The 15913-nt window shown below is 51.0% G+C and overlaps 3 protein-coding genes across 4 annotated transcripts in view; 1 reads left to right on the top strand and 2 right to left on the bottom strand.

Moving 5' to 3' along the window:
- MARS1 (methionyl-tRNA synthetase 1) overlaps positions 1–8883 on the top strand; it is a 17584-nt gene extending 8701 nt beyond the window's left edge. Inside the window, exons 10-22 of one of the 2 annotated variants that reach the window (XM_055128160.1) lie at positions 206–407; positions 2328–2402; positions 4274–4444; positions 4595–4690; positions 4892–5009; positions 5569–5782; positions 6745–6876; positions 6965–7069; positions 7144–7330; positions 8164–8235; positions 8370–8393; positions 8477–8569; positions 8664–8883. In XM_055128160.1, the coding sequence (XP_054984135.1) occupies positions 206–407; positions 2328–2402; positions 4274–4444; positions 4595–4690; positions 4892–5009; positions 5569–5782; positions 6745–6876; positions 6965–7069; positions 7144–7330; positions 8164–8235; positions 8370–8393; positions 8477–8569; positions 8664–8810 (1636 nt within the window). In that variant the 3' untranslated portion in view covers positions 8811–8883. The remainder of the gene's footprint in view (positions 1–205; positions 408–2327; positions 2403–4273; positions 4445–4594; positions 4691–4891; positions 5010–5568; positions 5783–6744; positions 6877–6964; positions 7070–7143; positions 7331–8163; positions 8236–8369; positions 8394–8476; positions 8570–8663) is intronic. The other variant, XM_004601638.2, reaches the window with a different exon arrangement.
- Positions 8826–15913, bottom strand: DDIT3 (DNA damage inducible transcript 3). Its single transcript, XM_004601949.2, has 3 exons — positions 15810–15913; positions 9492–9651; positions 8826–9409 (listed from the first exon to the last, which is right to left on the bottom strand). Exons 2-3 carry the CDS (start codon positions 9624–9626, stop codon positions 9041–9043), a joined length of 504 nt encoding a protein of 167 aa, XP_004602006.1. The 5' UTR covers positions 9627–9651; positions 15810–15913; the 3' UTR covers positions 8826–9040.
- On the bottom strand, positions 9563–15894 carry LOC129402273 (DDIT3 upstream open reading frame protein). The gene is made up of 3 exons (XM_055128162.1): positions 15810–15894; positions 11671–11718; positions 9563–9651 (listed from the first exon to the last, which is right to left on the bottom strand). The coding sequence occupies exons 1-2, from the start codon at positions 15873–15875 to the stop codon at positions 11677–11679; spliced, it is 108 nt and encodes a 35-aa protein (XP_054984137.1). The 5' UTR covers positions 15876–15894; the 3' UTR covers positions 9563–9651; positions 11671–11676.

Raw genomic sequence — 15913 nt, 5'->3', positions numbered from 1 at the left:
CTGGGCCTGGGGAAAGTGGAGGTGGGAGAGAGGCACTTCCTAACTGGGCCCTCCCCTCCCCCTCCCCCTCCCCCTCCCCCTCTCCCTCCCTCCTCCCCCTCCCCTTCCCCCTCCCTGTGAATCTAGGAGATGCACAGTTACACAGTGGGTCATGCTTGGGTTTCAGGTGGGAAGGCCTCTCCCCATTCTCTTGCCCGCCCCCTAGAATCACCCAGGACATATTCCAGAGGCTGCTGGCCCGCGGGTTTGTGCTGCAGGACACTGTGGAGCAGCTGTACTGTGAGCACTGTGTCCGCTTCCTGGCCGACCGCTTCGTGGAGGGGGTGTGTCCATTTTGCAGCTACGAAGAGGCCCGGGGTGACCAGTGTGACAAGTGCGGCAAGCTCATCAACGCCATTGAGCTCAAGGTGAGGGGGAGGTCTGTGGACTCCTGGACGAGACCCCTCCCTCCCTCCCTCCCTCCTCCCTCCCTCCCGCCTCCCATGCAGTCTTCAGGGGTTACTCCTGGCTCTGCATTTAGGAGTTAGTCCTGGGGTGCTCTGGGGACCATAAAGGCGCCAGGGATCAAACCTGGGGTGCTGGTGTGCAAGGCAAGCACCCTACTTATACTAATCTTTCTGACCCATCTTTCTTTTCTCGGGGGGCGGGGGTTTGGACCACCCCCAACTGTACTTGGGCGACCAGGTGGGTGCTGGGGATCAAACCTGGGTTGGCCGTGTGCAAGGCAAGCTCCCTGCCTATTGTACTATCTCTGGCCTCTATTCTTTTCGTTTTTTGTTTCTGGGTCACACCTGGCGATGCACAGGGGTTACTCCTGGCTCATGCACTCAGGAATCACTCCTGGTGGTGCTCAGGGGACCATATGGGATGCTGGGAATCGAACCTGGGTCGGCCACGTGCAAACGCCCTCCCTGCTGTGCTATTGCTCCAGCCCTGTACTGTCCTCAGTTCTTTTATTGCTTGTGGTGCTGGGTATTGAATCCAGGGCTTTATATATGCAGACAGGTGGCTTCTTCACTGAGTTTCCACACACAACACTGTCTATTTTGGGGGAGGTTGGGGAGATGGGTGGAGTTTGGTTTTTGGGCCAGTTGGTTTCTTGGGGGTCACTCAGAAAAACCAGGCAGTGCCAGGTATCGAACCTGGGACTCCCCCAAACGAAGCATTTGCTCAGTCCTTTGAACCATCTCCTCGGCTTGCATTGGCGTTTTTTGGGTTTGGGGACACACCTGGCAATGACCGATGTGTTACTCTGAGCACAAAGCACAGAGCACCTGGCTGTGCCAAAAAGGCCATTACGTGTGGTGCCAGAAATCAAACATAGGCAAGGCGAGCACTTTAACCCGTATTCTCCCTCTCTGGCCCCAGTCTCAGTCCGTTCAGGAGTCTGGCTTCAGCGTTTAGGACACATCAGGCATGTTCTACCCATGATTCAATTCATTTAACAAATGAGTATTTGCTAGTTCCCAGCTCTGTGCTAAAAAATCAGTAAGTTGGGGCCAGAGTGATGGTGCAGCAGGTCCGGTGCTTGACTTGCACACACGAAACCCGGGTTCAATCCCTGGCACCCCATATGGTCTAGCGAGCCCCACCAGGAGTGATCCCTGAGTACTGCCTGGCGTAGCCCCCCCAAAAAAATCAGTAAGTTGATTTTATACTTCCTTGCTTCAGATCTCCAGATCTGCGTTTGTTCAGGTCCATCTCTTCTATAAATACCATCTCTTCTATTTCACGTTCACTCATTTGGTTCATTCAACAAAGGATATATATTTTTTTTTTGGGGGGACACTGTAGGATGGGCGCTTCCTAAGCATTGTTCAGGAGATTTGGGGGTGACTCCATCCTGCCGTTCTCTACCAACAGGATGCACAGCTGCTGGGGGCCACGCCGGGTGGTGCTTAGGGCTTATCTGATGGGGGTGGACCCTAAGGTACCAGGGATAAAACCGGGGTCAGCCACATACGAAGCATGTGCCTTAATCCCTGTATTTAATCCCCCAGTCCAACGAAGAAATTTTTTTTTTTTCCTTTTTGGGTCACACCTGGCAATCACGGGTTATTCCTGGCTCTGCACTCAGGAATTACTCCTGGCGGTGCTCAGGGGACCACATGGGATGCTGGGAATCGAACCCAGGTCGGCTGCATACAAGGCAAACGCCCTACCCGCTGTGCTATGGCTCCAGCCCATGCCTGTAATAATGCGTTCCTTAACAATTCGAGTTTCTCTCTCTGTGCCTCTCTCCCTCATCTGAACAGCTCTCCCTGGCCCAGTCCTGGTTCTGACCATTCCACCTTGGGTCACCCCTTTTCTTCAATTTCCCTGCACAGAGACCTCAGTGTAAGATCTGCCGCTCGTGCCCCGTGGTGAGATCCTCCCGGCACCTTTTCCTGGACCTGCCCAAGGTAAGTGGGCCTTGCCTTTGACTAGTCTCTGCACCTCTCCGCTCCCTGTGCCCTGGCCCTGAAGCCATACCAGATCGCTCTCAGAAGGTCTCAGTCTCTGGGACACACTATGCTGGTGGGTGAAGGAGGTATCAGAGTAAAGTGCACAAAGCGAACAGCCTCTTGCCAGCAGCATCGCTTAGTCCTTGGTGTTTATTCAGAAGCATCACAAGCATCTCAAAGTATTTTGCCTTCCCTGGCCCCACTACCAGTGACAAAATCATGGCAGTCATACTCATCTGCCACATCATTTCTTCCTCTGTTGTATGTCATAGCCGATTGTCCTTCCTCAGGAGAGGACGGGTTTGGTTTTTTTTTTTCTTTTGCTTTTTGGGTCACACCCGGCGATGCACAGGGGTTACTCCTGGCTCTGCACTCAGGAATTACCCCTGGCGGTGCTCAGGGGACCATATGGGATGCTGGGGTTCGAACCCGGGTTGGCCGAGTGCCAGGCAAACGCCCTACCCGCTGTGCTATTGCTCCAGCCCCGTTTTTTTTTTTTTTTTGAGGTGAGGACGGGTTTGGGCCACACACCTGACATCGACGGTACCGTCTTCTTGAATTAAGTTTTCAATGGCCTGACTTAGTATCTCATACTGATAGAGGTTACTACTGAGTCTGGTTTGTTTTGGGGTCACACCCAGTGGTACTGGGGGGCTCTTCTTAGCCCACTGCTGGGAAGGGTCCTGTGGGTTGCCGGAGACCAGACCTGGGGCACCCGTGTGCAGAGCACGTGCTCCTGTCCTTTCAGCTGTCTCAGCCTCACGGCTTTATTATTATTATTATTTTTTTCACTCAACTGAACCTTGGAAGTTTTACTTTTTGTTGGGCAAACAGTACACTGTTATCACTTTTTAAAAATCTTGTGTTCTTGGGCCGGAGTGATAGCACAGCGGGTAGGGCGTTTGCCTTGCACTCGGCCAACCCGGGTTCGATCCCCGGCATCCCATATGGTCCCACAAGCACCGCCAGGAGTAATTCCTGAGTGCAAAGCTAGGAGTAACCCCTGAGCATTGCTGGGTGTGACCCAAAAAGCAAAAAATAAAAATAAAAAAAATAAAAATCTTGTGTTCTTGGGGCTGGAGCGATAGCACAGCGGGGAGGGCGTTTGCCTTGCATGCGGCCGACCTGGGTTCGATTCCCAGCATCCCATAGGGTCCCCCGAGCACCGCCAGGAGTGATTCCTGAGTGCAGAGCCAGGGTTACTCCCAGCAATGCTCAGGGGTTACTCCTGGCTAAAGCAAAATAAATAAATAAATAAATAAATAAATAATTTTAAATTTTTATTAACTTGTTCACAATCATTACATTTAATATTTGAATGCCAGTCCCACCACTATTACACCTTCCCACCACCATATTTTGAAAGTTTCCATCTTGAACCCCAAACCCTGCTGAAGTAATTTATTTTGTATTGTTTATGAATAATCTGCTAAAATGATCCAAAAAAGTTTCCTTAGAAGAAAGTGTGTGAAGATTGTTGTATTTCACCCAAGAGCCATTAAAGCCCTTCTATGAGATTACTAACATATTGTTCAAGGTTGAGCCTGTGTGCTTATATCTCTATCTGTATACACACACACGTGTATATATATGTGTCCTACTAAGATCGGTTGCCTTCTCCTTTAAACGCCATCAAACGTGGTGTGCTACACTTGGTGTGTTATTACATTTGTTGGTTAAAATTCATAGAAGTGGATATACTATGTCAAAATCATGAGTTATTTGAATGTAATTTGCCAAATTGTACAAAAGGTTTTCCGTACTTCTCCTTATGTAAACCATCTCTGGCAGTCTGCAAGCAGCCTTCGTCATTTCTCTTCTCTTCTCAGCTCGAGAAGCGACTCGAGGATTGGCTGGGGAAGACGATGCCGGGCAGTGACTGGACACCCAATGCCCGGTTCATCACTCGTTCTTGGCTCCGGGATGGCCTTAAGGCACGCTGCATAACCAGAGACCTCAAGTGGGGCACCCCTGTGCCCTTGGAAGGTTTTGAGGACAAGGTACAAACTGTTCATCTATTACACAGCCTTTGGGTCGAGACCCCAGGCTAACAATGCGCTGCTGATTGTGTCCTGCCGTAGTCTGGAACTTGGTGGGGGGCGTTTCCCCTGTTCCCTCTTCCTTCCATGTCCCTCCTCCTGACCCTGCAGGTGTTCTACGTCTGGTTTGATGCCACTATTGGTTATTTGTCCATCACAGCCAACTACACAGACCAGTGGGAGAAATGGTGGAAGAACCCAGAGCAGGTGAGCAGTTCTTGGGTAGAGAGAGTGGGGGGGGAAGGGGGGAGGGAGGGAGAGGGAGAGGGACAGACAGACAGAGAGAGAGAGAGAGAGCATGTGCATGTGTGCGTGTGTGTATTAGGGGCGCTGGGCTCGGGTAGCTAATCTTTCTGGAACCTTTGAAGACATTCTCAGGAACTCTCATTTCTCAACTGTATTCCACAGGTCGACCTTTACCAGTTCATGGCCAAAGACAACGTTCCCTTCCACAGCTTGGTCTTTCCTTGTTCGGCCCTAGGCGCTGAAGACAACTACACCTTGGTCAGAAATCTCATTGCTACAGGTACCCTAAAAAAATACGGAGATAGATGGGATATTTCTAGGGAATCCTGAGATAGTACGAGGAAGACTCAAGAGATGTGCGAGGCCTTGAGTTAGGAGCAGAGTGAAATAGAATATTCTAGAACATGAGCACTCAGCCAGGAAAGAACAGAACTTGGGAAGTAAATATCTGAAGCTCCAGCTTTGCAGTGGGTGGAAGAGAGGAAAGGGCTGGAACGGAGGAGGAGGGAGTTTCCCAAGCCCGGTGTGCCCAAGGGAACGTGTTGCTGAATGTCTACTGCGGAGCCTGAGGAAGGGGAAAGAAGAATCAGTGGGTCAAAGTGAAAAGGGAAGGGCTGGAGTGATAGCACAGCGGGTAGGGCTTTTGCCTTGCATGTGGCCGACCTGGGTTCGATCCCCGGCATCCCATCTGGTCCCCCAAGCACTGCTGGAAGTGATTTCCTAAGTGCAGAGCCAGGAGTAACCCCTGAGCATTGCTGGGTGTGACCCAAAAAGAAAAGAAAAAGAAACGAAAAGGAAATGATTTGAGCAGATGCCTCTCATTCTCTATCCGTATCCAGAGTACCTAAATTATGAGGACGGAAAATTCTCTAAGAGCCGGGGCGTGGGAGTGTTCGGGGACATGGCCCAGGACACCGGGATCCCTGCGGACATCTGGCGCTTCTACTTGCTGTACATCCGGCCAGAGGGCCAGGACAGTGCCTTCTCCTGGACAGACATGATGGTGAAGAATAATTCGGAGCTGCTTAACAATCTGGGCAACTTCATCAACAGGTGGGAATTGGTCAGGGGCTGGAGTCAGCAGGTGAGCTGATGTGGGATGTTCTGTTTCTCCAGGTGGTAGGTCGGGAGTGAGGAGGAGAGGGCTGGTGAAGGAACAGGACTTTGTGAGGGATGGCGCTGGAGGGGGTGCAAAGTGGATTTCTATCCATTGGATCTGCATCTAGAACACAGAGGAAGTCTTGTATGCCTAGGGGAAGATGTTGTAGAGATAAAATTTAGCAAACTTGTGTACAAGTTTGGGTTTTTTAATTTGTGTGGTGTGCATGTGTGTGTGTATGTCTGTGCTTTTGGGTTTTGGGGCTACACCTGGCAGTGTAGGGCTTACTCATCTCTCAGACCCTGAGATTTTATTAATGTCTTATGAATGTTCTTTATCATGTTGGAAATGTGTTCTCTCCTACCAAAAAAGCCCACTTGTTAGGCAACTGAAGAGTTTGGCTGAAGGAAGGGGTCATGTCAGCATCGGGGTAGACTTCTACTCTCATCAGAGTTTTTACTTTAGATTTTTACTGAATTTTATGCCTGCCATTCTGCAGTCTAACAAAATATCCTCCGTGGCATACCACCCTTTCAGATTTGGTCATTCACATTTGGAAACAAATACTAGATATTCAACTTGGTCATTCTATTGACTTAGTAAAGTGTTTGGGCTGGGGAGATACCCAGTGGACTAGGTACCCTGAACACCTCTGGGTGAGACCCTGACACTAAACATGAGAACAGTTGGTTCATATTTTCAGGTTATTTTCATAGACCTGTACATGAAAGGTCTGTTAAGTGTAGACATACATTCCTAGGCAGGTAGAGAATAAGAATTAAATGACACTTTGCCTTCTCACTTTAGGGACCCAGTATCAGTCCTGAGAGAACAGAAAATTATGAAAATTAACTCAGATTTCTCTGCGGGAAGTGAGCAGTAACTCCTCTTTTGCACTTCTCTTCTTCCCACCAAGGGCCGGGATGTTTGTATCCAAGTTTTTTGGGGGCCGTGTGCCGGAGATGGTGCTCACCTCCGATGACCGGCGCCTGGTGGCTCACGTCAGCCTGGAGCTCCAGCACTATCACCAGCTGCTGGAAAAAGTTCAGTAAGTTCCTCCGCCCCGTCCCCTGTCTGTGACGTGCTGGCATGTTGAGCCCTCAGACCCACCCTTGGGCTGTCTGCTCTCCTCCCAGCATCCGGGATGCCTTACGCAGTATCCTCACCATCTCTCGCCATGGCAACCAGTACATCCAGGTGAACGAGCCCTGGAAGCGGATCAAAGGCGATGAGGCTGACAGGTAGGCGGTCAGGGTTGCCTGCAGGTGGGAGGCTGTGTCCTCGCTCCTGACTAACTCGGCCTCTTCTTCCTCAGACAGCGGGCGGGGACAGTGACGGGCCTGGCAGTGAATGTAGCCGCCTTGCTGGCCATCATGCTCCAGCCCTATATGCCCACCGTCAGTGCCACCATCCAGACGCAGCTGCAGCTCCCACCTGCGGCTTGCAGTGTCCTAGCCACCAGCTTCGTATGCACGTTACCAGCAGGCCACCAGATTGGCACAGTAAGTCTGGGGGGTGGCAGAACCAACCTCGAGCAGAATTCCTACCTCTGGGGGCTGGAGAGAGAACAGTGGGTGGGGCACTTGCCTTGCACCAGCTGACTCCGGTTCACCTACTAGGAGTGATCCCGGAGGCAGAGCCAGGAGAGAGCTCTGAGCACAGCCGAGGGTGGCCAAAAATAAAACAAAACTCTCCCTTTGCCGCACAGCATTTGATTAAGAGGCAGAGAACTTGGTGTCGGCCTGCAAGGCCAGCGTTCCCTGTAGGTTACACATCCACATTGGTTTCATGCCAGAACTCAGTAACTGTCACAAGGAACTGGTACGTATTTGAGCAAGAGCGAGATTCCCCTGTTCTCCCGTCAGCTGACTCACACTGCGAACACATGGTAGTTCTCACAAGTTTGGACACCTCTACAGTTTTGCATCGGCCTCCCATTATTAGATGCTTACCTTGTGACTAACAATATTTTGGGCTTTCCTTTCTGGACTATTTACTGAGACAAATAGGTATTTGTTAAGCATCCCACTCACATGAGAGTTCTTCGTTTCGGAGAACGAAGCGCTAGCCGTTGGGGTTGGGGAGGCCCTCTCTGTAGGCTGGTGGAGTTTAGAGCTTATCAACGAATGGCCCTTCTATTTTTTTTTTTTTGGGTCACACCCGGCGATGCACAGGGGTCACTCCTGGCTCTGCACTCAGGAATTACCCATGGCGGTGCTCAGGGGACCATATGGGATGCTGGGAATCGAACCCAGGTCGGCCACTTGCAAGGCAAACACCCTACCCGCTGTGCTATCGCTCCAGCCCCAAATGGCCCTTCTTCTTTCCTTCACAGGTCAGTCCCTTGTTCCAAAAATTAGAAAATGACCAGATTGAAAGTCTGAAGCAGCGCTTCGGCGGGGGTCAGGTGAGAAAGGCAAAGACTGCGCTTACCTAGCAGCGACACTCTGTCATCCAGTGTCCCCTAAGTAGCCCTCATCACTTTCTCCCTCTCTTGGCTCTGTCGCTTCCTCACTTAATAGTTTTTCTTTCCTGTCCCAGCTAGAAGAGTGCTTGGAGTTAAAGGTAAAACTTCCTCTCAAGATGTTACATAAAACTTAGGTCAGAGCGTGTTGATGGCAGGTTCTAACCGTGTCACTGCTCTCCAGGCGAAAGCGCCCCCCAAGGCAGCCGCCGCAGCGACTCCGGCAACAGCTGGACAACAGCAGATACAAGTGCTGATGGACGAAGTGACAAAACAGGTACAAAACCGTACGCCCTGTGGGGACTGGAAAGCCACACACGCAACCCGTCCTTTCTAGTGTCACTGTTTTCACACCCTCGTCTTTTTCCTAGGGCAACATCGTCCGAGAGCTGAAAGCACAGAAGGCAGACAAGGACCAGATTGCAGTAGAGGTGGCTAAACTCTTGGATCTGAAGAAAAAACTGGCGTTAGCTGAGGGGAAGCCCCTTGAAGCCCCAAAAGGCAAGAAGAAAAAGTGAAAGTGAGAACTTGACTGATAGAAAGCCACTTTAATGGATATGGACAGTAATAAATAAATTTACAATCTCTATATACATGCGAGACCCCTTTTTTCTCTACCCCGTGTCTTCCCCCTACTGAATTGATGGGGCTTGGGGGTCACATAATTGGCACTGGCGAGGAGATGGTCACTGGCCACTTCCGGAGACGGTGGCCAGTAGTGGCCTGCGGGAAGGGATGGTCCTAACGTTCATGTTTGGTGCAGATTCACCATTCTGTCGATCAGGGCTCTGCGAGTCGCCGCCACCTCCCTGCTGAGACGGTCGATTTCCAGCTTGAGCCGCTCGTTCTCTTCGGCTAGCTGGGCCACCTTCCTCTCGTTCTCTTGCTCTCTTTCCTTCATGCGCTGCTTGCCAGCCCGGGCTGGGGACTGGCCACTCTGCTTCCTCTTCCGGGGTCTCTCTTGATCTTCCTCCTCCTCCTCCTGGGCCAGGGAGCTCTGGCTGGAGTCCGTGGACTGAGGACTCTGCGAGGTGCTGGTCACGTCTGCGGGACCCGGCTCCTCGGTCAGCCACGCCAGCGAGGCGGGGTCAAGGGTGGTGAAGGTTTTTACTTCTCCCTTGGAGGGAAGGAGGGAAGAGGGGTCAGTACTAGCTGGGAGGGAACAGCAGCACCCCCTGGCTCAGGCCTAGCCGGCTCACCTCATTGCCCGGGGGTGGCACGTAGGTGCCCCCATTTTCGTCTGAGGAGAGCACTTCCTGCAGGTCCTCATACCAGGCCTCCAGCTCCCAGCTGGACAGGGTCCCAAAGGAGAAGGGCAGTGACCCGGCTGCCATCCTTGTGGCGCGGTGCGGTCCGTTCCTGGAAGAGCACAGGCTCAGGGTGGGGCGGGGCAAACGGTTCATAAAACAAGACAGCCTGTACTTCAGTTTCTAAAACAATGCGGTGTCACAATTTAGTTTTGAATTTGGTTTATTACCCGTCAATATTTCATTTGGATTTTACTGTGTATCTTTTCTCCATGTAAAAGTTTCTGGGGTGTAGGGGCTGGAGTGATAGCACAGCGGGGAGGGCGTTTGCCTTGCACGCGGCCGACCCGGGTTCAAGTCCCAGCATCCCATATGGTCCCCTGAGCACCGCCAGGAGTTATTCCTGAGTGCAGAGTCAGGAGTAACCCCTGTGCATGGCCGGGTGTGACCCAAAAAGAAAAGAAAAGTTTCTGGGGTGGATGGTCTGGAGAGAGTATAGGGTGCTTGCCTTGCATGAGGCTGACCCGGTTCAATTCTCAGCACCCCTCACGATCCCCCAAGCGCTACCAGAAGTGATCTGAGTGCACAGCCCAGGAGTAAACTGAGCAACACTGAATATGCACCCCCCACCTCCCGAAAAGGGTGAAGAGGTCAGGTTTGATCTTGATCTTCAGAGTACTGATCTTGATCTCAGTCCTCCGAGCACAGTGGGGAGGGAACCTGAACACAGAACCCGGTGTAACTCCTGCCTCCCGGCATCCAGGTGTGGCCCCAAAACCAAAAAAGTAGGGGAGTGGGTGACAAATGGAAAAACTTATTGAAGACACCCTGATCCGGTCTATATTACAGCCAACCCTGCCTATTTGCAGGAAGGCTTCATTGGAACAGTGCTCCACTCATTTATTTACGTACCATTTATCACTCTTTTATATCGTGACAGACTCTAGTCTCAATACCTAAATATCTAAATACCTACAATACTATCTGGAGGTGGGATATAGCTCAGTGATTTATTTTTCATCTTTTGCATGTATAATCCTAACTGTATATCCCTAAAAGTTTTAACAGGCTTAGAATTCATCAACCTCTGGCCAAGGAGATGGTTTAAAGGACTGGAGTGTGACTTGCATGGAGGAGCCCCAGGTTTAACCCTTAGCTCTTCATGGTCCCGCGAACACTTCTCGGAGTGACCCTGGGACAGACTAGCATCTCTATGAACCCCCTACTCCCTGCTGCCACCGTAGCCCCCCGAACAACAAGAACTTGCCCCTGGCCACTTCTACTACTCCCGTGAAGCGGTCCGCCCCGTACCAGGTACTGGGAACTGAACCTGGGCTGCCTGCATGCACAGCAGATGCTCAGGGATCACTCTTGTTTCTGCACTCAGGAATGACTCCTGGTGGTGCTTGGGGACCATATGGCTGACCCTGGGTCAGCCAGCCACATGCATGACAAGTATCCTACCTGCTGGATTATCGCTCCAGCTCCCCCAGTTTAATTATTAGAGTTTGGATCTCATGCTTAGTGTTGTTGGGTCTGTGACTTAGACAAATGTACCACACCTCTACACAGTGTGCCCAAGGTTCCTGACGCCTGCCACTGTCTGCTACTGCTTCCCCCTCAATTTCTAACCTTCTCTGGCCTTCAGTTTTTCTATAACCTACGGTCAAGGGTAACTAGGTGTCCCCCATGATACCTTGCACTCTCTTGTCCTGCTACTCTCTCTCTCTCTCTCTCTGTATATATATACATATATACATATACATACATATATATATATATATATATATATATATATATATATATATATATAGCACAGCGGGTAGGGTGTTTGCCTTGCACGCTGCCGACCAGGGTTTGATTCCTCCATCCCTCTCAGAGAGCCCGGCAAGCTACCAAGAGTATCTCATCTACACGGCAGAGCCTGGCAAGCTACCCGTGGCATATTCAATATGCCAAAATAGTAACAAGTCTCACAATGAAGATGTTACTGGTGCCTGCTTGAGCAAATTGATGAGCAACAGGTTGATAGTGATAGTGATAGTGATGTGTGTGTGTGTATGTGTGTGTATATACATACACAAAAGTGGGATCATTCCAGCCATTTTGGTGAGAGGTTTATTAAGTTTACCTGCTTTCAGGTGTGATGATGTATGAAGATAGACTTCCTTCGGGAACACTGTGGGGATCAAAAATAAAAGTTAGGGATTTCTGGAAGGGAGATAAGCAGGTTCTTATTTTATTTTGTCAGGGCCATACACAGCAATGCTCAGGGGTTACTCCTGGTTCTTCAATCAGGAATTACTCCTGGTGGTGCTTGGGGAGCCATATGGGATGCCAGGGATCAAACCCAGGTCAGCTGCATGAAGGCAAGTGCCTGACGCTGTACTATCTCTCTGGGCCCCCCTAAGAGGTTCTTATCCCCAGCCTCCTGTTGGTTCTTCCTTAATTACTGTGCTGTGACATTATGGCTAGTTAAGGGTCGTTATAGCCATTTCCAAGGACAGAGGGGAACCTGACTTTCTTTATTTTTAGACACTGATTAAATTTAGAGTCCCAATTACATAATAGCCATGATAGTCCTGGTCAACTCAGCGTTCTCTAAATTCAAGGCAGGCCCACAGCTGCCAGGGTAAGGACCGAACTATAGACAAGGGAACAAACCAAGTGGCATTTTCTGAATTCTATTCCCACATTACTGTCCTCCAAATGTACATTTCCAGTCTGGAACTCTCCGGGGACCATCCACTGTGCTAAGTGTGTACCTGCCATCTCCCTTTTGGATATCTAATAGGTATCTCTAACTTTATGCCCAAAAGACCATCTACTTGCTCTATCATCCTGCCCATCTTGCTAAATGGCAACTTTAGGTACTTCAAATACTTTGGTGCATCCTTGACTTTTTTCCTTCTCCCCACAATTCAATCAAAACCACCAACAAATAATTTTTTGACAGTGCCAGGGATCAAACTCAGGGTTTCACACATACAAAGCAAGTGTCACACTGCTGCGCTACATCCCTGGCCTTGGCAGTTGTTTTTTGGCTTTTTGAGTCACACCCGGCAATGCTCAGGGGTTACTCCTGGCTTTGCACTCAAGAGTTATTTCTGGCAGTGCTTGGGGGACCATATGGGATGCTGGGGTTGGCCACATGCAAGGCAAGCACCCTACCCACTATACTATGGCTCCAGCCCTCTTTTTGCCTTTTTTTCTGTTAATGAGCAGCACCCGGCTGTGCTCAGGGATCAGGCCTGGCCTTACGTGGTGCCAAGGATCAAACCTAGGTCTGCTGTGTACAAATGCCCTGCTGTAACTAAAATTTACAGAAAAATTTCCTTTTTTGTTTTTAGGCCACACCCAGCAGTGCTCAGGGCTTCCTTCTGGCTCAGTGATCACTCCCTGTGGTGCTGGCAGCTGGCAACTGAACCCAGGTCTGCTGCAAGCAAGGAAAGCACCCTGCCTGCTGTACTGCTGACACCCCAGCAAAAAAAAAATATATATATATATATATTTTTACCACATCTGGCAATGTACCATATGGAAAGCCAGGGTTTGAACCCGGGTCGGCTATGTGCATGACAAACACCCTGCCTGCTAGTCTATCTCTCAGGCCCCACAAAATCTCTTAACTCATTTTCATCCCAGAACCTAACTATCTGTCATCAGTTCCATTATTTTCTATTCAGATCAATTGACTATCATCCCTCCTGCATTATTGCACAGCTTGACTGCCAAGGACTCCCAGTTCTGCTTCTGCCACCCCTAAGTGTATTCACAAGAAGTCAAAGCCCTTTTGTTGGACGTGGTGTGACCGGGGCTGGGGGTGCGGACTGCCAGGGCCACATACATGCAAAGCATATGCTCACTGACTCAGTTACAGCCCTGATCTTCAGAGAGCCTTTTGGAAACTTGGGTAGTGCCATGTTATTCCTTCATCCAAAATTCTGCAGTGACTTTCAATTTCACACACATTAACAACCTTACGATGATTTCAAAGGCCCTATACAATCTACATCCCTGCCGATTTCTCACCCGCTCGAATTAGTTCAGCCGTCTGGTCTCCTATTCCCTAAAGATACGATGCATACTCCTACCACTGGACCTCTGTTCGTGCTGTCCCCTTCTAGGAAGCTTTTTCCTTCTACATATTTGCGGTTTACTGCCCTCTCCTTTATTTTTATTAATATGGGGGGTTGCTGGGCCACACTCAGTGATGTCCACGCTCAGGCGCCAGGCCCTGGCAGTGCCAGGGGCCCACAATATGTTGCCAAGGATTCAAACTGGAATTATCGGGATTCAAGATGTCTTTTTTTTCCCCCTTTTTATAATGTAGGGGCACTGCGATTTAGTCAGCCATTGATTAAGCTGATTGAATTGGGCATGAACTTCACATTACTTTCTTTAAAAAATTTTTTTAAATTTTATAAATTCATAATGTTTCATTATATTCAATATTCAAACACTAATCCCACCACCATTACACCTTCCCAGCACCAAATTCGGGATGTTTCCATCCCAAACCCCAATCCCTGTCCCGAAACACAACCGAAAGAATATATTTTGTATTGTCTGTTATGAAGAACTGCTGAACAGGCTTACATAAAAGTGTTCATATAGGTAACAGTGTCAAGATTGTTCTATTTTGGCAGGAGCGATTAAGACATTCTATAGGATACTAACATGTTGTTAAAGTTTGGGTGATGTGAGCTTTGGTACATATATCTGAAATATGTATATATGCATATATATTTTTTTCTCTATGATTTTGCAAGATGTCTTAACCCCTGTACTAGCTCTGCAGCCGATTTTAATTTATTTATTGGTGATATTGGGAATCAAACTCAAGGTTTCATACATGCCTTGCATACATGCACTGAGACAAATTCCAGCAGCTTTCTCCTCTTTTAATTGTCACCTCACTGAGGGACTCATCACCCCCTGTGACCTCCACCCTGAGTACTAACCAACTTCCATGCTTTAGTTTTCTCCATAGGCACTTATGTTTACTGCATGTCTTTTCTTTCTTTCTTTTTTTTTTTTTTTTTTTTTGCTTTTTGGGTCACACCCAGCGATGCACAGGGGCTACTCCTGGCTCTGCACTCAGGAATTACTCCTGGCGGTGCTCAGGGGACCATATGGGATGCTGGGACTTGAACCCGGGTCGGCCACGTGCAAGGCAAATGCCCTCCCCGCTGTGCCATCGCTCCAGCCCCTTACTGCATATCTTTTCCTGCTAAAATGTAAGTGCGGTGAGAGCAGAAGGGTTTTCCACCTCTTGTTCCTTCCTGGATCTATTCTGGGCCCCCCACTGCCGGGCAGGTGCTCCTGGAGCATTTGTAAGGCACGAATGGCTCCATCCTCCCAGCCCTGCTCACGGGGCAGAAGGAGGAAGCCCAGCAGCAGACAGGCAGGCGCCCTTCCCTCGGGGATGGATATGCAATATCAGCCCGAGTGTTTCTCTGCAGGGCTGTCTTCCCCGGGGAGCCCTCCTCGCCTTCCACTGCGTGGGACACGGCTTTCATCAGCAGTGTCGCCCCGGGCCAGCGGGTTGCAGAGCCAGGCAGGGGGCTGGCCTGATGCAACGTTTACACGGAGATTAGCTGGAGGCCGGACAGGGCAAAGAGGCGCGGGACCAGTCCCGGGGGGCCAGGGCGATACACGGGGAGACCCCAAGGGGCCTAAGAGATCCAGGATGCTCTCTTGTGCGGGGCCCCGGGGCCATCTGGAGGAAGGGGGGAAACCCCGCCCGCGCCCCCCTCGGCATCCCTTCTTCCCAAAGGCTGGTCAGTCCCCCAAGGTGCGGCCCTGCGCCAGGGGGGCGGCGCGCAAGTCCCGTGGTGGGTCCAGGAGTCCCGGCTAATGACGTGGCCCTGCTGGCCCGGAGACCCGCGGCCAGGGCCGGAGGCGGGGGAGCGGCCCGCGCTCCGGCCACCCAGGCTGCTGGGCCGGGGGTGTGTCCCGCCGCCCCGCCTCCCACCCGACAGGCCTAACCAGGAGGCCCGGGGTCAGCGGGGCGAGAGGCAGCGCAGGCGGCAGGGGTCGCCCGGCCCAACGGGCCCCCGGCCAGGGCGGAGTGCACCTGTCCTGCCCGGGATGAGGGGTCCGAGCGCCCCTCGCCAGCACCACGGGATCTTCCCATCCCGCCCCCGGCCCCTCGCTGGCGTCACCAAGGCAGGGGGAGAGGCCACGTCCTAACTAACGGGCGACCCGAGGAGAGGGCCGTGCTCGCGGGGAGGGGAGGGGGCAAGCAGGCGGGGAGTCGGTACTCGCCTCTCTCCTCAGGTTCCGGCTCTGACTTTGGCTCTGTCGCTGCCACCCGCTCATCTTCAACATCATCTGCTCTCTGCCTTTCCACTCAAGCCTGTGACCTCCGC

Source organism: Sorex araneus, chromosome 2 (genome assembly GCF_027595985.1).
Source record: "Sorex araneus isolate mSorAra2 chromosome 2, mSorAra2.pri, whole genome shotgun sequence".
Classification (NCBI taxonomy): domain Eukaryota; kingdom Metazoa; phylum Chordata; class Mammalia; order Eulipotyphla; family Soricidae; genus Sorex; species Sorex araneus.
Note: the sequence above shows the minus strand (reverse complement) of the source record. Positions and strands in the feature narration are given on the sequence as shown.

Coding starts and splice junctions, on each gene's coding strand:
- DDIT3 (XM_004601949.2), bottom strand. CDS start 9,626: ATGGCAGCCGGGTCACTGCCCTTCTCCTTTGGGACCCTGTCCAGCTGG. Junction 9,410..9,491: donor TGCCACCCCCGGGCAATGAG/GTGAGCCGGCTA, acceptor CTTCCCTCCAAG/GGAGAAGTAAAAACCTTCAC.
- LOC129402273 (XM_055128162.1), bottom strand. CDS start 15,875: ATGATGTTGAAGATGAGCGGGTGGCAGCGACAGAGCCAAAGTCAGAGC. Junction 11,719..15,809: donor GCCGGAACCTGAGGAGAGAG/GCGAGTACCGAC, acceptor TGATCCCCACAG/TGTTCCCGAAGGAAGTCTAT.